Source organism: Astatotilapia calliptera, chromosome 18 (assembly GCF_964374335.1).
Source record: "Astatotilapia calliptera chromosome 18, fAstCal68.1, whole genome shotgun sequence".
Taxonomy (NCBI): Eukaryota; Metazoa; Chordata; class Actinopteri; order Cichliformes; family Cichlidae; genus Astatotilapia; species Astatotilapia calliptera.
In genome coordinates this window covers 23123074-23146832 of record NC_137439.1, presented here as the reverse complement: position 1 = coordinate 23146832, position 23759 = coordinate 23123074, and the positions used below count along the sequence as shown (strand labels likewise).

Genomic DNA, 23759 nt, shown 5'->3' with positions numbered 1-23759 from the left:
ATAAAAAAAAATGTAGAAGACACACTGCAATCCACACTTGTACATTTGGCAGACATACATGGCAGAAGTCCCACTACTAAAAAAGAAAAAGAAAAAATATTAAACGTGGACTTTTGCCTCCTCTGCTGGTGCAACAGCAGAATGACATGCAAGTGAGCTAAATCATCAAAACGTCACTTCATTTTTATAAAATAAGTGCTGAGACAGCCTTTGTTTCAATCACCACCTGCCCCCCGATATATCAGGCAGACAGTTTGGTGACCCAGAGCAGAAAATAATCCAGGATTTCATTAAAAATGTAAAAACTTGGGAGACGACGCTCAAGTTTGTGCACAAGAGTGATGACCCCTATTTCTTCACTGATGTAAGCCTGTGGGAAACATTCATCTGTAAGCTAAAAGGAGATGCATTTCCTACAAACTCAAGAGCAGAGCGATAAAACTGAAAGAAAATTAAGTGTGTTAGCTACCGTAGTGGTAATACTCAAGAAGGGAAATTATGAAACTTGAACCATCTAATAACCTCCTAACTGGAAAAAAAAATCCAGAGCTCAACAACAGCCTACACAATCAAATGAAGATGAAGAGTTTTTTTGTTTTTAACTTGAGGTAATCAAAAGCAGAAATTAAAAGTCCTGATTGTTTCTGTGAGTGCAGTTGTTGGTTTGAGGTTTGCGGGTCTCGCTGGAAAATCTTCTCACACATGCATAAAGACATTTCCACACGGCAACCAGGGTCCATCAAAAATCTCCTTATTCATTAACAGACTGTTTGCAGCACAGTCAGATGGTTTTTAAAAAAAATATTCAGCTCTGACGACTTAAAAAACAAACAAACACTTATGTAAGCATAAAAGCTTTAATTAATTTGACCAAATAATGTCTCCCCCCCCCCCCCCCCCCCCAAATTTTACTTTTATGATTTCATGAGACAGACTGGAAATGATATTTTTAAGAGGCTTTAAAAGAGAAGCACAGTGGAAGCTTTTATTTGCATTCAGACTGTGTTTCCTCTTCATGTTTTACTGTATGCAAGGACTGAAAATGACTGCCGTGTAGCAGCATTTATCCTCTGAATTCATTTAATGTTTTAACCATCAGCTATAGCAACTCTCCATGCCACAGTGTATTTATACATATGTTATATGTTTCCAGTTTCCACTTTACAAATAAGATAAAGTCATATGAAGCACGTAGGCTACAGATTTTGGCACTGAACATTTAAGTCAATATTCTGGCCCCTGGCGTTGAGTAGGAGGACAGAGTGATGTGACCTAACAACTGTTGGGATCAGTGGTGTAGGTTTCCAGCTCCTTACTGTTTTCATTTGGATTTTTTTTTTTTAACTAAAAATGAATCTCATCCCTGCTGTCAAATTTAAAACTGTGTTATCCCCATAACATTAACCTAAGTAATAATCTTCCAAAGTAATATGTAGTCATATGGCAAGTAGGGGATGATGGTGACTGTTTGCTCACAGTGCAGGAGGCCTCGCTGCCTGTGAGATAGGATTCTGTCATTTGATTATTCGGTGATAATCATTAGATTTAGAATATTATGCTATTTAATTCAGACTGACTGAAACTCCTGATTTGAATTAAGAGCTGGTAGGATTCATGCACATTCAAAATGTGCATGCAGACAGTCACAGTTTGGCACGACGCAGCTGTCTAAAGGAGGAGAATCCAACATTTCAGCTGCCTGCAACAGGAGTTTTTTGTTTATCTGTTTTGTTTATTTTTATTGTTATTTATTTATTTTTCATCGTTTTTTCTCAAAACTGACCTAAGATACATATCTTAAGGGATGAACTAGAGAACAAATTTTAAATGGTCTCTTTTGGTGCTTTGTTGCTCTCAGACTGTCACAAAAACAACAACTACTTTGACTGACTCTATGAAAAATGCATAAGAAGATCTCACAGAGGTAACAAGGTGAGCCCCAGGGAACTTTCAGGCACAAATGTGACATCTGGGCAGGATGTGCAGGGTGTCCTTAAAATGTTTGAGGAAACCAGACCAAGTGGAGGACGAAAGAACTATTTACAGCAAATGAACAGTATCTGAAAGTCATATTCTTAAGAAGCAGAAAGAAAATCCAGCAATGACCTGACACAGAACCTGAGAGATGCGTCTGATCCTTTGGTTCCACCTGCTGTTCAATGACACATCATCACGAGGACTCAGTGGTTGGCTGTCAAGAAGCCATTCTTAAGGAAGGGAAACAGGGGGAAGGCTGACGTACGCCAGATCGCACCTGGACTGAAAATCAGTGGCAACAGGTCTGATGGAGTGATGAATGCATATTTGCATCCAAATTTCCCTTCTTTATTTTTTTTTGTTCAAATCATCATTAATATGTATGAAGAAGACATCAATAAAACATGGAGAACGATTTTCATCCACCATGTAATACCACATGGAAAGAAACTGATTGGTGCCAATTTTATTTTTTAGCGTGACAACGAACCAAAACATCCGGATAAGAGCTTTGATTGTCCTATTCCTGAATACTACTTAAAGAAATTGAAAGAAAGCTCAATTAAGGCTGAGTTGAAAAGCAAAACAAATATTGATTCTGTTCGAAGTTTTGTTTGTTTTTGTATATATACTTTTTCCTCGCAAAATATAAAGAAATGAAGGGCGGCTCGAGGCTTCTGCACAGTACTGTATAATAACGGTGTACAGTTTTGTGAGACTAAACTATATATCAAACACAGCATATGTTCTACCAGCGGGTGGATTACACCGACTTTTATTATAAGTAGCCGCTACCGTTTTCATTACAACTCTTTTCGGGTATACTTGCTTTGTAAGCGCGGAATCAGCTGGAAACACTGCGCTTTGTTGGTGCGATCGCCACAACAAACGAACCCATCAGCTGGCAGCTCTTTAACTGACACACATCACGGGAAATGTAGTTTATCTTCCAGGAAACGCCTCCTGCTCTTGAGAACTGGAAATTCCCCCAACACTACATCACCCACAATGCCTCACCGTCATCGTAAACATAGACCTGTCAAACAACATAGACGCCATCTTGACAGCACCCTCAAAATGGCAGAAAGATGTGAGCTAGAAACCGAGTCCAAACTAAGATCTCAGCGCTCTGCTATTTAAAACCAGTCGGCGCCGTTTTTCCCCAACCGCGGGTGGTTATGGAGTTGGAGCCCAGCGAGGCAGCACAGAGCCTGTAACATGGATATATCGACGGCGGTTTTCAACGCGGCCAGAGATGGTAAGCTGAAACTTATCCAGAAGTTGCTGAGCAACAAAAGTCCAGAGGAGCTGGAGGCTTTGGCTGAGGAGAAAACACAGGGGGGAACCCCTTTGCTGATAGCCTCTCGATACGGACATTTAGAGGTGGTGGGCTACCTCCTTGAACATTGTAAAGCGAATGTTGAACTCGGGGGTTCGGTGAACTTTGACGGCGAGACCATCGAGGGGGCTCCGCCGCTCTGGGCGGCTTCGGCAGCCGGTCACCTCCTTGTGGTGAAGACGCTACTGAAACACGGTGCCTCAGTAAACAATGCAACACTAACTAACTCAACGCCGCTCCGAGCTGCCTGCTTCGACGGTCACCTGGAGATCGTCCGCTACCTGGTGGAGCACAGAGCCGACATGGAGGTCGCCAACCGCCACGGCCACACCTGCCTCATGATCTCCTGCTATAAGGGCCACAAGGAGATAGCCAAGTTCCTCCTGGATCGCGGTGCGGATGTTAACCGCAAGAGTGTGAAAGGAAACACTGCCCTACACGACTGTGCCGAGTCAGGTAGTCTGGACATCATGAAGATGCTGCTGAAGTGCAGTGCCCGCATGGAGAGAGACGGATACGGGATGACCCCGCTCCTGGCCGCAAGCGTGACGGGTCACACCAACATAGTGGAGTACCTCGCCCACCAGCCTCGTACCTCCAGAGAGGAGCGCATTGATGCACTTGAACTCCTAGGGGCTACTTTTGTGGACAAAAAGCGTGATCTGTTGGGCGCCATGAGGTACTGGAGGAGGGCGATGGAGCTGAGGCAGCCAGGGGAAAAGACCGGTTCTCTTGCCAAGCCCCCACCCGGTCCCCCGATCCCCGCCTATGGCTGCGCACAGGAGGTGTGCACTGCAGAGGAACTCGAGGCTTTGATCACCGACCCGGACGAAATGAGGATGCAGGCCCTGTTGATTCGCGAGCGCATCCTGGGCCCGTCCCATCCAGACACGTCTTATTACATCCGCTATAGGGGAGCTGTGTACGCTGACTCGGGCAACTTTGAGCGCTGCATAAGTCTGTGGAAGTACGCTTTAGACATGCAGCAAAGCAACCTGGACCCTCTCAGTCCCATGACAGCCTCAAGTTTCCTGTCTTTTGCAGAGCTCTTCTCGTTTGTTCTTCAAGACCGGGCAAAAGGCTCGCTGTCAACACGCATCACCTTCCATGATCTCATGACTGTGTTGGGCAAAAGCGTGAGGGAGGTAGAGAGAGCTGTGGCACAGAGGGATAATCCCCCAGAAGCTCCTCAGTTCACCAAAGCCCTCTCCATCATCCTCCACCTCATCTTTCTACTGGAGAAGCTCGAGTGCAGCCCGGAGCAGGAGCACCAGAAGAAGCACACGGTGTACCGACTTCTAAAGCTGAACCCCCGAGGGCGGAGCGGCTTCACCCCCCTGCACATGGCCGTAGACAAGGAAACGACATCTGTCGGCCGCTACCCGGTAGGCCGCTTCCCCTCCCAGGCGGTGGCTGCACTGCTCTTAGAGTGCGGCGCGGACGTTGATTCGCGGGACTGTGAGAACAACACACCGCTGCACATTGCTGCTAACAACGGTTGTCCGGAGATTATAGCGCTCCTCATGAAGGCTGGAGCTCACTTCGATGCCACAAATGCACAGAGGAAGACGGCCTACGAGCTGTTGGATGAGCACAGCAGCGGGCACCCGGCCCTCTACCCGCTAAACTACGTCACCCTTCAGTGCCTGGCAGCACGTGCAATCGAAAAGCACAGACTGCCCTACAGGGGACTCATCTCTGAAGAGATGGAGGCTTTCATTGAGCTGCACTGACTTCCACTTCTGCATCAACCGCCCCCTTCTAATGAAGAGGCATCCCAGCAACTACTCTTCCCGTTCTCGCCTATTCTTTACTGTGACCTGACACAAACTATTCTTTTGGGGGTTTTTTTGCTCGACACAAGTCTCCCCTTGACTTCTGCTCCACTGCTGACTGTAACCAACGTTTTTATCAGACCAAACCAATAGCAATAAACATCCAACCTCTGGGCTTAAGTGTCTGCCAGAGGTCTGGTCAGTTGTTGCTTTATTCTAACACAGACTTTTAAGGTGATTGTTGGTTTCCACTGCTACTTAATGCCGGGTGAAACGTTAACATCATATAGACTCTATTGCGTCTCCTCTCAGTGTCTCCTTCTAAAACAAACAAGCAAAAAGGGAGCGGTACAAGCTGATGGGGGTTTGTGTGGGTTTGCTAGTGGCTGAAGTGTATGAGAAATGGGCTCGTTTTTACTGACACAAAGCATCTGATCAAAGTAGCCAGATAACATGCATGAAAATGAAGTGTGACTGTGGTAGCTCACTTGTTGTTTAGCAGATTCATTCAGAAAGGAAATATTTGAACAAACTCAACAAGTCACTGGCATTTTTTTTTCTTTTCTTTGTGCCTGGTTCTACTTGTTCGCATTCGGTGTACCATCTGTTATGTTTCTCTGACACTGGGAAGGTGTTGAAAGTACTGTGCCAAATGTTCCGTTACAAACTGTAAACCGGTGGCAAAATGGCAAAAGCAATGAATGTTTTCTTCCTGATTACAAGCAAAAGTAATAATATGAAGTTACAGACATGAACCTCTGAGCTTGAGGAGAACATTGACTGGACTGTGACAGTATTTTGTCAGCCTGCTGCACCGTCTGACTTAGTAAAAAAAAAAAAAAAAAGAGACAGGTGCCATTATTTAACACTCCCCAGTCTCCAAACAAGATAACCTATGCAGTTGTTAATATTATTCCAAAAATTGTGAAGCTAAAAGTCGCTGCATGAACACGATTTACATGTTGTTTTTGTTTTTTGGGGGTTTTTTCCCCTCTGTTGTACATGTTCATCCTAATATGATGACTTAAATGATTGGGGCTGCTTCTTTAACAATAATTTGGTATCTTCTGAATATTTAAATCTAAGAATGTTTTGTTAATTTCTACTTATTTCTGAATGAACAGTTTCTAACAGAGCCTGACGCGTACCTGCGTGCCTCCTCCCAGGATTATGAAATCCACAAGAAAGACATCCAAGTTAATGCAAAAGAAGCAGCCTCATGACGTTTGCGGGGACAACGACGGACCTTTGAGCGCGCTCTCGTCGCTATAAAAAAAGGCACAAATCAACTGTCGAGGATCATGTGTTGGTTTTTGCCTTGCAGTGAATTTTCCCTTTAACATCAGATGCAGTTCACAGAAAACAAAAAGGAACAGATGGCTCTTTGGCCATTCCTGCATCTCAGTCTTATATTTAGTTGTTTTTCTTGTGTTTTCAGCAATATTTTATTTGTCAGTCTGTGTTAAGCACCACTAAAAAGTTGAAATACACACTGAAGAGGCTCTGGAAGATCCTAAACACCTTATATTCAGGCTCTAAACTGTCGCTGCCTTTGTCTTTCCCAGCAGATTTGCGATAACTCAAGATTAAAAGTGTGTTGGAGATGCCTGAATAAAATTCAGTATCACAACAGAATCCCTGTATGTCGGCTCAGCGTTCCTGTGGCTCTTGTCTGTGTGCAAAAATGTGAATGAGAGTTGTTCTTGACTTAGGCTGGAAAGCTGGAAATGAATCCCAGTTTTCGATGTCTTGATTTTAATTATTCAGTCTGAGCGCTGTTGCTCACATGGCAGCAGCGTTTGCATTGTGATAGCAGCAGGACATAACAGCCTTACCATGCCATTGTGACAGCCAGGTCCATGAAATGATCTAATTTGGACACTGGAAGTGACATTATCTTGGAGTGCACACGTATCAAAAACAAAATCTGCGAGCTCTCATTACGCAGGCTTTCCACAGCTCACATAAACTCCAGCACCCTGAAATAAAGCATAACAGAAACTTGATCTTTCAGAGTCCTGCACTCTTAAAATATAAATAGAGTGCAATTAACGTCACTGCTGCAGGGTAGTGCTAGAGACAGGCCACTTACTCTGCTAATTTTAGGGATCTTTTGCCCTAGCTTCCACTCTGAAAATGGGAATACTGTAATGCTATACAGTCAGACAGGCAGGTCACAGGGTGACTGGCAGAGACGGCGCACGGACAACAGAGACGGCATTATTCTTATAGTAACAGACACAATATTAGCTATCCATCGATAAAAGCTTAACCTAACTACATTAAGTCGGGCAGTGTGGTGGCAGCTAGTCGAGAAACACCAGGTGGTAAATGTAGCGTCTACCCTGCATAACAGTCATGAAATAAGAAACTGTGAACACTGACGTAATCCACATGGTCTCCCATGGCTGACCTGACCCCTCTGTTAAAGGGAAAAATGGTCATTAACTTATTGTGTTAGATAATAACTGTGGAAGTAGCCCTTCTTCATATAAGATATTTACAAGTGGTAATATTGGGATAAATAGAAGAGGAAAGTGTATTTTTGGTACTTGAAGGCAAAAAAAAAAGGAAATCCCAAAGCTCGGCTTCCTTTTAGGAACTTATCTTCTGCAAACTGAAGAGACTTGGCATAGAAATACTGACATACCTAAACCTGGAGTCATGAATTTTCTTTGTTCATATTTCCATCAAGTAAATGTAACATCATATAATAGTAACTTCCCACTAGATGTCACTAGCAACAAAGAAAATCAATCAGACAAGAAGTCTTTTGTTCCTTTAAGATCATGTGAAATGCTCAGAAATGTAGCTCTCAGGCAGAAATGGTGGTGGTGGGTTGATTTTCTTTTTCTTTGTGTCTCTTTCAGCAGAGAGTCTGACTCTGACAAAGAAGTCTTTGTACCGATAGAGAAACAGAATGAGCTGTTGAGGATGGCATTTATTTGAAAAAAAAGAAAGAAAATGTAAGCACTAAATGTGCATTTTTAGGTAAAGAGGAAAAGAAATCTTGGTAGATGGGAGGCGCTGAGTCTTTTTGCAGGGTTTTCTATGGGGGTCAGCAGAAAGGTTAATATAAAACCTCCTTCGTGACATCCTCAGGTGCCATGCCAACGTCCAGCACCACACTCCAACACCTCACGATCTGCCCTTGTGGCTGTTGCTTTTGTCATGCTGCGTGACCCAAATAGCACCAGATCATTAAACTAGATATAACAAAGTCCTATGTTGAACTATTTCAATTTGCTTCAGGTTAAAGAATAGTGCTTTGTTGCCCTGTTTTTCTTTTTTTTTTTTTTTTATTGATATTTTAAATCAAATTTGTGGGCAACGCCAGAAACGAAGATAAGCTAATACACCAAATTGGTTACATTACACACACACATTGTTTAACTGCAGGCATTTATCCTGATAATTATATTTCATTTGATTCATTTCTTACATTAACCTGTTCGGCAGTCACTTCCATATATTTTTACCGACCCTTTGCTACTGTGATATTGATTAAATCCCCTGAAAACCATTTTTGATATATATGTACTGTAGATTAAGAAAACCAATGATAAAAGTGCACACATTTGACCCCACTGATATAAATGATCAATGAATCCACCTTTGTTAATATAACAGGACTGAATAAATTATAAGGAACAGCTCATTTATAATAGACTACTGCTAACTCCAGCCTAAAATAGCCAAGAATATCAGTACTGGTATATATGATGTATACGTTATGCATCAAGAGATAAACATCAGCCGCTGCTACCAGAACACTCCTTCTCATTAATATTGGTTGATACTGATGCTCAGCCAGTGATGTAACCCTAAAGTAAAGGTAAAACTAAATCAGCAGCTTAAATGAAAGCTGACCATAACCTTGATGAACGTGGATTTGTTGCACTGTTGTTGGCTTTAATAGTTGTTCATTTTAGGCAAGTGAACCTATAAACTTGCTACTGAGTCTGTCTCCAGAACAATAAATAATACTTTTAAACTCCTTCCATCTGTTGTCCTCAGAAGCTACTGCGTTATTTACCTCCTGTGGAATTATTAATGCATTTCCATAACATCTCACCAGGACTTGTATTTCCCTACAATATTTTAGAGTCCAGCTGTAATTTAGTGTGGGAGTTCTGCTCAGTGGGAGCCGTTATGAGCCTCTCACTCTTTATTCCTGCCAGCAGCTATAATTAGATGCTATGTTATGGGAATCTAAGAGGTCTAGGGTGCTTCTCTTCATTTTAGCTCCTTGGGGAGCAAAGTGGGGGCAAATAAATAAATAAATAAATCAGTCACTAATACACAAGACCAACCTGCCACAGCTGCTGCCTCTTTTGCACCAGTCAGCGATACCAGAGAGAGCTGGAGGAGGTGGGGGTTGAAGTGGGGAAGTAATGGGGGTAATAGAGGTGATGGGGGATACGGTTGCTATTGGAGATCTTGCCTGCATCACGTCATGTGTAAGAGGGAGGGGTGGGGGGAGTGCTCCGGTGTGTGCATGAAAGAGAGAGAGAGAGAGAGAGAGAGAGAGAGAGCTGGGAGGGGTAGGCGAGGAGAGGGAAGGAGGAGGGCATTAAGGAAGAAGGCAGGGAGTATCAATGACATCAACCAGCAGTATCTGAGGCCGCCCGATCAGCAATGCTCTCCCGACAAAAGGGCTGAGGAGCAGCCGTGACCCGCTGCGCTCCGAGAGGTCGGTGGACAGCCAGGACGGTGTGTGGGGGGGGAAACGCCGGCGATGTGTGCATGCACCCTCCACAAAGGAAGACCTTCATCTGAGTGGAGCTGCCACTGGATTACATTTATCCTTGCTGTTTCTAAGGAAGCTTCCAGCTGCAAATCCACCCACATGAATCTACCAGACAGTAAGGAAGACGGAGCACTTCCTACCGAGGTAACCCGCACCATCCATTTATACATATGTATATTTATTTTAACAGTTAATGTTTGCAGTCGTGCACCCCACCCAGGCTGGTTACATTTTTACTTGTCGATTAGCCTTTTGGAAACTAAAGCGGCAAGAGTAGATCCCAGCCCGGATGGAATTTCACCGCTCAGTCTTTCCCGGGGTGTTTCTTTGTGGTGTTTCTCTTTTACTCAGCAGCTGCAGCATCACTTCAGATTTTGTTTCAAGCGTTTGGGTAAAAAAAAAAAAAAACCACACAAAAAAACGAGGTTGTGCAGATCAGGCTGGTTGGCAACAACGCTGTGAGTGCGCGTCCCTCTTCATCACCCCCTCCTCCTTATTGTTGGCTGGGCAGCATGAGGGACCCGGGCAGACTGGCAAAGCCTTTGTTCCTCATCAACTGTCATTAAAAGTGGCTTTTATTTTGATGGCCCTTTAAAGCGCTCTCCAGGCGCGACGAGTCTATGTTGAGTCCGTTTTTTTAAAAGACTATTAAAAAAAAGAAGAAGAAAAGAAAAAGAAAGAAAAATATAAACAGTAGACTCAGACAAGAAAGAGCTCATCTTTATGATCAAATCTATGTAACACAGGCATCTTGTATATCTGCCAAGGATATTTTTTAAAAGAAAGAAAAAAGGAAGAAAACTCTTAGTTCTGTTTCTATTGTGTCTAAATTTCACTGATGCCACGCCAAAGTAAATATAACACTATGATAATGTCATTATGTCAGCATGCTCAAAGGGGCCCTCGCAGACACATTATGAATCCATACAGGCTATTATACCAGTATTTGTGAATCATTTATGGTATGGAAGGCACCAGGTGGCAAAGCGGATGGACTTATTTAGCAGGACTGGTTCCTAGACAATAGAGTGGTTCTGCTGCTGCTGCATCTGCTACTCTCCAACATTACTTAAAACAAGCCCATCTGCACATATAGGCAGTGTTTCTAGTCCATAGACCTCTCAGATGTCTATAATTATAAACACAAGGTTTTGACTGTTAACACAGCCAGTCACGCGTGCAGGCAGAATGTAATTTAATGATACGTCGATTCATCCTGACACATTTTCCGATGGCTATTGCCCGTTTGGGATTTAATCATGTAAACTTCAAGGGCCTGTTTAGTTTTTCTGGGTTTCCGTTGTGTGGCCTCTGTAAACTAGAAAATCACGCTGTCGTGGTGAATTTGAGGGAGGTCTTCCTCCTCACACACAGATGGGAAATGTTCCCTGGGGCACCTTGTGTTTGCTGGTTATTGTTCCAGACCATTTCCACATCCCTAATTATTTTAATCAGTCGTTTTTATGCATGGATTCCTCTCTTTAGCAGATCCCCTCCCGATTTTTTCCCTCTCGTCTTTTCAGCTCCACTCTGTGTTTAACAGAAGGCTACACTATGCACCTTCATAAGATGGCAAGCAATGTGTATATTTGCATCATTATGACAAGGAAGTCATTATGGTGGAAGCAGAATAACTGGACTGGTTGATTACCTCTGTGTGCTGGAAATAGATCAGATTTTCTCTTCCAAGAGTCAAGAGATTCTTGGCCCCATAGGTATTCATCTACGCGCTGTTAGGAGCGGTAGCTTATGAAATCAGTGATGGCATGTACTCTTTAAATAGCATTTCTAAGGGTTCAACCATGGGCCTCAATGGTTTTCTGCTCCCTCTGAACAGATACCACTGTAAGATCCATCCAGACTTTAATATGCCGGGTGACGTGTGCTCCCACTGGAGCAGCTTTGGTTTCCAAGTCAAAGGCTTCATTGAAGTCTCAATCCCACATTCTCGCTGCAGCGTCACCCTAACTGCTCTGCTCTCTTACGTTCTTCCCCTGTGTTACATGCTATGCCCATCTTTGGATTTTGCCAGGCTCTGTGCCTACCCTCCATTACCAGGAAGGAAGGAAGGAAGGAGAACATAAAGGCGTGCGACTTTGATGCTGGGAGCGTAGCCACCTGTATTACAAGAAGGAGGGAAAAAACAACTTGTTGTTGTCTAGGAATAGATATTAATTGACCTTTTCAAAGCCTTCCAAACAGTGAGCTTTTGTCTGCTTTGCCTCTGTTTATTTATATGCTCCTGAAAGCAATTCATATACAGCATGCAGAATGAAGCCGATACGCCTGTGTAATGTGGTTGGAGGCACCGCATTACTCAAAACAATACCCTTTAAAAATCAAAACATCTATTTTTTGACCTAATAACTGGAATGAAACTTGAATGAGGGACTATCAGGATGCACACTAAAACTATATTGTTTTATATCCAAATCTAACCCTTATCTTTAGTATGGCTGGGCATTAAACCAGCTTTCCTTATTATCATATCATCGTAGCATAGCATTAATGCTTTTCAAAATTCTGGTGGTCGAATTAGTATTTCTGAGCTAATCAAATTCATAAATGGTTAAATGAGGTGGCTGAGCCTTTCTATAGCATGTAGGAAGTATATTCTGTGGTATTTTATATGTTCATTTTGGTAATCGTCCAGCCATCAGATTATTCATATGACGACATTAGTTGCAAAGAAACACACACACAATTATCAACAATCATATACTAAATGACCACTTTATGGCTTCATCACCACATCTAATGATAAAAGTTCAAAACTGGCTCCAAGAGTGCGTCGAGACATGCTTATTGTGTAATGGACTGGTTCTTATATAGTGCTTTTCTACTCGAGTCAAACATTCAGAGCTCTTTATACATCAGGACCTTTTTTTATGTAGCATTCACACTTCAAACAGCATCTTGCAGACTGGAGCACCCAGGGATTAAAGCACCAACCTTCCAGTCAGTACATGACCTGCTGTACCTCCTGAGCCACAGCTGCCCTACTTTAAAATTGATGATGTGTACAAATAATTAAAGTACACAAAAAAGTATTAGGTAGCTGCTTTAACAGTTGAAACCTGCACTATAATCTAGTTATGTAAAGATGCGTCTCTTAAACCAGACCCATTATGATCCTTTCTTCGACCACAAGGGTCACTTGCGGTTATGTGAGTGTGTCTTTTCTTCATGGGTCTGTGTTCCCGTGCGTACACATGAGTGAAGGCTCAGAGATAGGTTTTGACTTGACTGATGCCCTTCTCCAGATGAATCAGAGATTCTGATGTGTCAGCAGGGATGAATAATGCACGCTGCTCCACTACCTCTCTTCTCCACCTCTTGTCTTCAGTCATTTGCTTCTCTTTTCATCACAACTGCCACATCTGAAGAGATCTTCACCTTCATTTTCAGCCCTCCCCCCCCGGCCTCCTCCCTTATGCAAACGAGGTTTTGCTGCCGCCGCCGCCGCCACCTCGCTCTCCCCTGGGTCAGCCCTGTTCTCCTTCCGAACAGCTAACTCGTTCTTATCATCGGGCGTTGCAGAAGTTTCTCCTGTTGAAATTTCGGCGCATTTCAAGATGAGGCGCGTGCAAACATTTGCGCTGAAAATGGCCAAGTGCTTTGACGTGCACAGCTCGTTATCAAGTCACGGGAGGACGACGTGCAGCCATTGACACGGGTTGACAGTTACATCCCTGACTGACAGGAGTCATTAGGAGGATAAGGTTGACTGACAAGAGGGCTGATAAAGCAGGAGACAAACTGACTAATCAGGACTTGGTGAAAGAGGGGATACCATTTGTTTTGAAGCGTCCAGTTAGATGTCATTAAATGTTTGACAGAATAATCCATGCTCCTCCACAGCAGCACTTGGCTGCTCTCTGAGGTATTTTCAACTCGTGGAGTAAAACAAGCAAACAAAAAACCCTTCTCTTTGAAGAAAGTGTAGGTTTCCATCAGTTAATTTTGGATGAAGTGATGCCAAAATCATTCTGATTGGAGGTCTTGTAAAGCATAAAATCATATGGCTTTGGTTTAATTGGTGTAATAAAGCCAATGCGAATGCTCATGGAGGCAGAAAAATTGCATCTGTATAGCTGTCATATACTGCAATCCCTTTTTTAGTACCATTATGTCATTATGGTACACGCTGTGTGGCAGAAGACTGGATTTGATAAAGTTAGCTCAGGTTTCTTAGCCGATTGTGGCTTTAAGGATAGCACTGTCAGTCTATAGCTATTAGATGTAAACTCATACACTTTAGTTCATGTTGCATAGAGGATGAATCCTACTGTTCAGCAGCATGATTGCTGATCAAATACCCACAACGCTAATAGCAGTCCCAACCCCCCAAGGCTTTATTTGGATACACTGTGTTTAAAACTAAACAACAAACTAGGTTCACAATGCAAACATTACCCCTGTGTTCTTGTGTGTTCAACTCCAAGCACTGCTGTTAATTACAACCTCACCGGCAGCTAGTAAACTTAAAATAGTCTTTATGTGAGTAATTCCGCATTACAGCAGACTTAATGATTTTAAATTTCCCTGCAAATAAGCCCGGTGCTTGTGCCACCTATTTAAACCCTGCTGTCAGCGCTAGTCGTCCAATAAAAGAAAAGGTTTTGGCGTGCCTCCATATGCCAGTTGCCTTTGAAAGAACATCTTTATTGCTTTAGTGAAACAGCTTTGCTATGAAGACCTTTACCATGCAGGATGGTAAAGGGACGATGTCCAGGAAACTTGTGGCTCTATTCCATCGTCACAAATCACAGAGGGGAAATTTAAAAGCCGGAGGATTAGGCCTGATTCAGCAGGAGCATTCTGCAGTCTTTAATGTGTGTGTGTGTGCAGGTGCCGGGCCTGCCTGGTTGACATGGCTCTTGAATGCACCTCCACATTTGTCTGTGGCATTTCATGATTACTCTGTCTCCGCAGCACTGAAGGATGCCAGTTTGGATGAAGTGTTTGCTTGACAGGGGTGAGAGTAATGGCTAGTCATTGGTGAAAGGCGTCCGTGCACAAGTCTGTTACCCTTGACAAGCATTTCATCTCTTTACTTACTGAGACAGACTCCCCGACTGATTTCAGTTCTGAGGCAGAGGACAAATGCAGTTTTTCTACCCCATTACTTCGCTTTTCAATTCTATTCACAACTTTATTGTCCCTCAAGGAGAAATTCATTTGGCGTCACAAATCTCATCTCCATCAGGAAGTCATGCAATGGCTGGTTAGTGACAGACCTTTTAAGAGTAGCGCCTGTGTAGCACGTAAATAGGATTCGTTCACCGGCGTATGCGGCAAAAACATTGCAAGTTTTCAGTGTTTTGCCTTATTTTATATGTTTTACATTGACCTTAACTGCATACCAAACAGTGTGGCGTGTGAAATGAATGCTGATGCTCTACAGATGATCTCAGTGTTGCTGGAGAAAAGTGCTGCAGTTGTGAGTTAATGAGCTCTCAGTGGACGGCGTGTCATGTGACCACAGGAGACAGGTGATACCATGGCAGCGAAAATACTCTGGAGAGAGTGGCTTCTTGGGCAAACAAACAATGTGTCGACAGGAAATGAATAAGGACCTGCCGAAGCGGTTGCACATCGTTTACCTGAGCAAATATTAAAAGGAGGGTCGCTTCAAAATCGCAGCACAAAAGCTGCCTTTAAACACTTGTAAGGTTATGCCCGGGGCGTGTTGGACTTTAAACCATCTGCTGTGTGTTTGCAGACAGTGATTTTCATTTTTATAAATCAATAAGAAGATGAATCGGTTTGAAGACTCTCCGTGAAGCTTACATTAATGACATCCTCGTTGTTGGGTTATGTATGAATGGTAAATCAGAAAGGCGCTGTCTTTCTCAAGGCTGCTGTTATTACTCTCGAGGCTTTTAACGGGCTCTGAAATCCGCTTCACACAGCGTGGCTTTGTCTCCTAGCTGATGTGTAGGTTTCGAGAAAGAGCTGAAACGTGGAGGTAAAAATGTGTGGCATGTCCCATTAATGAAGCGCAAGTGAAATATGATGATGGTCAGGACGATGACAATGACGTCCAGGAAGATGAAGGTGCTCTGTGTTGTCAGGGAGCCTCAGTCCTGCTGCAGGAGAAGCTCACTAATTGGTTGTCAGTGTGTGTTTTGTGTGTGCGTGTGTGTGTGTGTGTGTTTTGCTTGATAATTCATCTAAAACACATTTATTACCAGTGTTTTGGATTTATGTAAAGAAGCAATCGCCCTGCTTACATCTGAATCAGGAGCGGACAATTTACACTCTGCATCTTTTCTCATATGTCAGAGCTGTTTAACAATTAGGGACGTACATGCAAGTGCATAACTATGTGGACATCAGTATGTATATACAGTTCTTTCTCCCGCTGGGATAAGAGTCTGTGCCAGCCTTGGATATGCTAATTGGACAGTGAGTTGACAAGGGCTCAACCATCAGCCTGCGTAATGAGCCGCTGCACAGAAGATCGGCTGCCTCTGAAGAAGCGGCAACAGAGGAGGCAAAAAAACAAGGGGGTGCGGGGGGGGATTGGGTCGCTGAAAGAAAATTACGAATTATGTTTGGGTGTTTGCGAGCTCAGTGTTGCCGTTTCAGCTGAGTGAGCATTGCGTAGGTGTCTGCATGTGGACACGCGCGCATCCTCTTCCTCTGCTTTTGTCAGATAAAAACCTTCATCTGTCAGGTGAAAACGCATCTGCTAAAATGTCAATTGTTTTTTTTTTTCTTTTCTTTTTGTTTTTTTTTAGGGAGGAAAGAGCCATGTTTTAGCTGGATGACAATGCATTTTGGCATTACCCTAAGGGATTTGAAAGAGGTTTATGAGCCTAAGGGGTTGAAAAATTGACTGAGCTCACGGAGGAGCAAATAATCCTTGAACTTATTTGAAAGCGTGAAAAATTGTCAAATTGAAGCTGCAAGGTTTTCACACAGTTCCGTGATGCATAGATCATGAATATGGGACCTGTTGTCAGGGCCTATGGATTCTGGGCTGACTCTTAAATATCCTGGCTTTCCTACCAATCTTAACAAGTATAAAGATTACACACAACGTTCAGCTGAGAATCAGATCCATCTGGCCCTTGTGTGTACTGGCTTCATAATTATATTACTATCATATTTTTTCAAAATCACTCATTCGACTTGGAGCCTTGTCAGACAGTAACATACTTAAACTCGGTGTAAGCAGCTAATGGGTAAAACTACCACCTCAGAAAACAGGTGGCAGGGTATTAAAGAACCCTTAGCTGTTAAAATAAAGGTCAGAGAGTAATTTAATTTTTTTAATTAAATGTAATCTAATACCAGTGCAATGAATGTGTTTAACAGATGTGTGACATTAGGAAAGGATCTTTTTCTCATTGAAATGTTAAGGACACCAGAAGGATCAAATCTAACTTCTTGCGAGGAGGCGACAAGGACTTCCTTAGCCAGTAAATGCGTGTCAACCCTCTGACCTCCCGTAAGATAATCAGGCCTGTGTACACTTTTATAGCATTTTACAGGCATTTCCTGCTTAGCAGGATCTAGTCCATCTGTTGCTAGGCTTATCTGAGGCTGTTTTATCCATCAGAAAGAGATGCCTCTTTCTAGTTGTGTTGGTCAGTCTGACCTTGGAGCCCCTTTTAAGACGCGTGGGTGTACATTTGCCTCACCATTGTTGGGATACGGCAGCTTTAGTCCGTCCCGGGTATGCAGCGATTGAGGTCAAAGTGAAAGTTAGTTTGGTTAGTCACGCTTCTGTCTCTCCTCTCCACCCCTCCCTTTGTTCATCATCACGAATCAGTGTGTCGTCTTGGCTCGGAAACGTAGTTTTGATGGGGAAAAACTGAAGCGCGTCCAGATTTTTCTTTATAATGGGGAACAGCGATTTTAATGCTTAAATAGTCACATGATGCTCGTGCTGCTCTATAATTTTATTGATGTGCTGATGTGCAGAGAGAAAGGCTGTACTGGCATCTTCTCTTAATGCTGGGATTAGAAAGAGGGGTCAGACACCCAGGACGTTGCTGCAAATCTGGCTAAAATGAGGAAAGTCAAAGCGTAGAGTCCAGGAAAGCTCTTCTCTTTTTAGCTGTGGGTGATCAGTTAATTAAACTGTGACCTAAAGCTAAATTCACGCTCCCCACCAGAGAAAGCCTGAGAGAGTATGTGGGTAGATTCAGTTTTGAATTTTGTTTTGTTATCATCCCGAGAAAGTGTATTTAATCTGTAAAAGCTTATTTCATCATAATGAGAAAGCCATGCTGCTTTTTCTTTCTGAAGAGCTTATAATAAGGTATAAAAGGAAACTTCCTGCTGGAGACAGAAAGATTTGAAAGCACCCACAGTAGCACCCACACCAAACCCACCCCTGAATACCTGTGTATGTTCACATCAAAACTGTGCAAACAGAAATCTCTCTAAAACATTCAAGTAAAGCAAACCGTCAGCTACATCAAGGTGTCGAAACAAATGAGGAATTAAAGTCAGCAGTCACCTGTCACACAGTATGACCCAGAAACAAATTAAACAAACAGAAGAACTGATGAACAAAGACACATGTATTAATAATGTATGCTGTTCTCCGTCTACTAATCCAAATAGGAAAATGAAAATGCATAATTTTCAAATAAAAAAAGACGACAGATAATTTCTAGTGATTTGTTTTTAAATGTACTTTTTAAAATTGTTGAGATGTTGTAAGTCAGATCTGGCAGAGTTAAGGATAGTTATTTATAATTTTACAACAAGATACTTTGAGCTGCTCCCTTTTTCACACGGGCTCGCCACAGCAGGTAGCGCTCCGTGCTTAATTTGGCAGATGTTTTTTTTTAAATACCAGATGCCCTTCCTGACGTAACCCAAACAGGTTTGTGTTTTCTCCTAGGATTGAACCTGGGAGCTTTCACTTGCTAAGCAAATGTGTAAACCGTACTGCGGTACTACCACTACTAAGTACTACCACTCTAATCCTCCAATCTTATTTTCTTTATGAGCAAAGCTGTTATTCTCTCTTGGACAAGTAATCATTTTGTGTGCAATTAGTGCTTTCATTCATAGTTCACTTTAGTAATTATTAACTAAGTCGAAGAAAAATGCAAGTCACAGAGTGGTGCCTTTAAATTGCCTTTTTTCCCCTGACCAACCATCAAGCCCCCTAATTACTCAGCTCAGTGTGACATGATTTAAAGCAAAATAGTCACTTAGTGAAGATAGAGAATAACAGTAATTGGGATAAGGCTTAAATGAATGGATGACAGAAAAGTCACAATCTCATCAATGAATTGATGATCCGCATTTCCCCTCGGTTATGTGCTACGTGACGATTAGAAAAGAAGGCAGCGCACGCGACATATATGGGTTTTCCTTCCATGCCTACATGTTTCTTAGGCTATTTCTGTGAGTCATGTTTGCTCTCAGAGGTGTGATTTGAAACTCCAGCAGCAGCCTTGTTTATAGGCTCAGACCCGTGATGAAAATGGTAGCTGCGGGTTGGGAATTTTATTGGTGTTTGTCAAAATGTCCCCTGATAACGCTGTTTGGATGCGCGTTGTATGAGGCAGCCCCTGCTTCAGCATCCTGCAGCATTAAGCAAGACCGATGGAGGTTTAGTTGGAGTACGCAGGTCTACATATGCATTTAAATTCCAGGGAGGGGTAGGGGGTGGGGGGCATCTCCGTGTTTGAGTGACAGCTGTTTTTTTTCTTGTTAGAGAGGAGCCTCAGATATTTTATTTCCACTGCTAAAAATGTAACCAGGGCGGTGTAGCTCATGCCTGCAGTAAGCCGTACTTCATCCTGTGCTTCTGATCCTCAGCGTGTGAGCATGTGTGTGTGTTCATAAACGTGTGTGTGTCTGTGGGCTGTGTGTTTAAGAGAGAAAGTGAAGGGAAGTGTGAGCGAGCGAGTGCCAATCTCCCCCATGATGCTTTGCCATCTGCCATGTTTATGTGTGTGCGTTCGTGTTGTGTGCGCACGGCCCTGTGGGTGTGCAAGCATTTGCGAGTGTCGTTTGCCTACAGGGTCCAGGGTCGTAGAAACATGAAGTAATATCGCTTCTAGTCTGGCCATGTATGTTAGTGATACATGATTTCTACTCCAAATGCCTCCACTCCAAGCTGGCACTAAAACGTGCATAATTCAAGACATGGTTATATTTGTGCCGAAAAAGTTTAAGTGCCCATATTTGTGTACATGATTTCAGAATCACTGATAAAAATGTGAGAGAAGGCTAACTGCAGTGCATGCATTCTCATTAAAATCCAAAAATAACTCAGTGGTGCACAGCCATGTGTTTATTTCTGTTTATTTCAGTTGTGTTCCCTGTAATTATAAATGCCAGACTACGTATATACATATGTATAGTTGGACTGATTCCTCCTCTACAAGACTCCTTTGATGCTTACTCCCAGAACTGGATCCAAATTAAAGGTAAAAGGAATCAACACGAGCCTCCTTATCAGGTGTGCTCACTCACAGCTAACGTGGTGCAGCAGGAAACAGATCTGGTCCTTCCATGAGTGCTCGTGGCTCGTTGTCATGGAGACGGGCCTTGGGAGACCATCTCAACCCACTTGTGGTGCAAGGCATCGCGGGTACGGTGGGAAGGGAGGGAGTGAGGAGGGTGGAGGGAAGGAAGGTGAGGAAAACAAAACATGTCATCTTTCCGAGGGGCCCCAGCGGAGCAGGGCCAGGTTGGATGCCACCTAAACAATGTTATTTCATCAGCCTGATGGGGCACAATAACCGGTGTACGTTTCACCACCTGAGCTTTGGTGTCATTATCGGCTTCCCCGCAATAAATAGCACACGCATCCCCATCAATCTATCTGTCTGGCTGACCATCTGTGTTGTCACACTGAAAAGGTAATAAGCACAACCCCTGCTGTCCTCTCTCTTTCCGGATGCTGAGCTCGGATGATCGGGGTGGGGGGAGTTGCAGTATCTCTGAGGGGTTATTGGCCTGAGTCATGAGAATTTTTGTGCTCGCACCTTTTAATTCTTCTTCGGCAATGAGCAACGTGCCTGGTTGTTGACTGTTTGTATGCTGAGAGGTGAAGACGATTGTTAGTTACCATAAGCACGAGCTCAGATATGCTTAGATGGGCCTGGTCTGCTGGGTCTGCTCCTGCTGGGGCTTCTGTGTATCTGTTTTGGCTTCTTCCCTCAACTTTCACAGCTGTAGGATGCTCTAAGCTCTTTTGTTTGAACTGTGTCAATGGACCAACAACAGCTGGAGCAGCCGGTGCAGGGCAGCTGGGGCGGAGGAAGAGGATTTGTATACAAGCAGGGGTTAGAGTGCGTATAAAAAAAAAAAAAACGAGTAAAGGAGATGAATGATCGGGTATCACAGAGAAGATGGCATCGAGGAAGGAAAAGAGAAAAACGGGGAGGAGAGGGGCGGAAGCGGATGAAAGGAAATGGGAGAAGAGGAGATTTCTGGAATACTGAGACTAATGCAGGAGTGTGACGAGAGTAAGATTAAGGATTAGAGGCTGTGCGTCTATAGTGAAGGTAGAGGTAGAGAGGGGTTTTTGTCAGTAGGTGAAAAGACAACAGGGAGGAGGGGATAAACGAAATGATAGAAAGGGTTGGACTGAGGTCACAGAGAGATATTAGTGCCACAGCAAATCCAGCACACAGGACAATGGTAGCAGACGCTGCATCATGCAAGGAGTGCCTAATGTTTCAGTGGCCATGTGGCTCTACGCAGAACGGTAACCCTGGTTAGATTAACGCTGGCAAATTGAGTTTCCGTAAGAGGGGAATTTACTTAACATGCTACCAATGGTGCTCGAATGAGCTCTGATCTGATTTTTCTTATCACATTGTTCAATTGAAAAGGGGACGCTGAAAGCTTTTCTATTCAGCGGCTATTACACGGCGTTAGATAAGGCGAGGGCAGAGCGGCGAGAAGAGTCTCTATCAGATAGACGGCCATGTTTTCAGTCGAGCTATTTTTAGTGTAGGAACTGGCAGACAGTAATGTTTATGAGCAGGTCATTAGCTCAATAAGTGGTTGGAGGAGACTTTGAATATGTAACTCACCAGAAATGCCGCTTTCGCTTAGGAAAGGCGACTAAGTGTCGGCCTGATCGCTGCTCCTCCATTTCTGGCAGCGTATCGGCGGATGTCAGGGTGAAAGTGTGCTTATGGGTGTTTGCGCATATTTATGTGCCAATCACAGCCTGCCCTGTCACCTGTTAATGCTTATTATGTCTCCCTGGGAGCGTATATGTTATCCCGTACTGCTGCTTGAAAGGAGAACATGTATGTGCGTGATTTATGACAGGTTAACAAAGGCTCCTTTCTCATTTGGCCTCCCCACCTGCGTTCTGACACATCGGGTGAGAGGGGTGGGGGTCGGAAGAGCTCGATAGGACTGAGGAGTTATTGACTCCCAGACGGGGAGCTTCTGCACAGCTTGTCTAAATCTCTGTAAGCAGACAGAGCTGAATTATGTTCAGTCTTACAGATTTGTGTGCCCATGTGCGCTTGTGTTTGTGTGAAGAAAGAGAGTGAAAAAAAGAAAAAAAAGAAATGCTGATGGAGATCCCCCCCAAGGCTAGGGATTAACAAGAAGGGGGTACATCTATTAAAGCAGCAGCTTCTGATACGTTTGCCGTTATTGAATTTTGCCGCATTCCTACTGACCCCCCCCCCCCCCCCCCCCCCCCCACTCTTCTTTGTTTGAGTGTTTTCCATTACGGTGGTACACTCTGGATGTATTATTCCATTAACACTTTTATGTGGCACCAGAAAACTAAAATACTGAACGCTAAGAAGGAATTAGGCCAGAGCAAAATGAAATTATTAGGACGTCTTAGAAAAAAAAAGAACTTAAAACTGTATCATTGCAGCTCATTTCACGGCTCACTAGAAAAGAAGACTTATTAATACAGAAGCAGTATGCTGGAAACTATTTCGGTCTGTTTCTTGTCATAGTTATTGAGCAGTGGCTCTATTGTTCTGGTATTAGTTCAGCCAGAGCTGGCCTGCTTGAGCTGTTAATCCCAAGTCAGAAGTGCTCTGACTAAATCAAAAGACCTAATCCTGCATTAGCATGAATATGTCTTTAATTTTCTTCGTGTTTTTATTATTTTTTCTACATTAGTATAAAGTATTGTATGTTTTCCCTCTTCCTTCATGGTGCGTTGACATTTCAGATGCTGCTCTAAAAGCAGAATGATGAATCAGAGGTGACGGAAATATGCCTGACCTTCCTTCTTTTTTTTTCTCTTGTGTCTGCAGAGTGCCTATCCCTGTTGAGTGAAGCCCTACTCAAATCTCCGTCATCTCTAACCAATCCACGGTGGTGCCATGCCTCGGCCCAAGACTGGTGGAGTCCTGGCCCAGGCCAGAAGGCCAATCCTGGGGCTGTGGATTAGCCTATCTCCCCTGTGTCTGCTGTTGCCTTTGATTATCCTGCTAACCAGACCTTTGAGCAGCGTGGGTGAAGCACTAGGTACATCTATCTATCTATCTATCTGTCTGTCTGTCTGTCTGTCTGTCTGTGTCTATTTATGTGTTGGTAGTCTTTTTTTGTCTTTTTGTCTTTTTCTCAGTTGAATGGCAGCTGGTATATTGTCAGCAATGAATGCGAGGCACAGACGTGTATATATATGTGGCTGTGTGTGTGTGTGCGTCTTTGATTCTGTGTGTGTGTGTATGTGAGTCTATGTGTGCGGTGTGTTGTATATGTGTGTGTGTGTGTGTGTGTGTGTATGAGAGGAGTGGATCCAGGCCCGTCAGCACATCATCTTAGGGCTGTAGCGTTGTTAATGTGTTGTGATAAGCCAGGAGGTTCCATCAGCATGTTCCTCATCATCTCCTTGATTACAACATTTCCACAAATTTCCTGCCTCAGTTGGCCACACACATAAGATACACAAATGCACACACACACACAGCTGTCAGAGCTCTGAAAATGTTACTAAACT

At 43.5% G+C, this 23759-nt stretch overlaps 2 protein-coding genes across 2 annotated transcripts in view; both read left to right on the top strand.

The window, feature by feature from the left end:
* The first annotated feature begins 3045 nt into the window (after nucleotides 1-3045).
* fem1a (fem-1 homolog a) lies at nucleotides 3046-5393 on the top strand. Its single transcript, XM_026150284.2, has one exon. It carries the CDS (start codon nucleotides 3196-3198, stop codon nucleotides 5047-5049), a length of 1854 nt encoding a protein of 617 aa, XP_026006069.2. The 5' UTR covers nucleotides 3046-3195; the 3' UTR covers nucleotides 5050-5393.
* Nucleotides 5394-9623: 4230 nt separating this feature from the next.
* The window catches only part of LOC113011369 (receptor-type tyrosine-protein phosphatase S), a 69377-nt gene continuing 55241 nt past the window's right edge, over nucleotides 9624-23759 (top strand). The window contains exons 1-2 of the mRNA XM_080293383.1: nucleotides 9624-9985; nucleotides 23071-23284. Coding sequence (XP_080149509.1) covers nucleotides 23140-23284 — 145 coding nt within the window. The 5' untranslated portion in view covers nucleotides 9624-9985; nucleotides 23071-23139. The remainder of the gene's footprint in view (nucleotides 9986-23070; nucleotides 23285-23759) is intronic.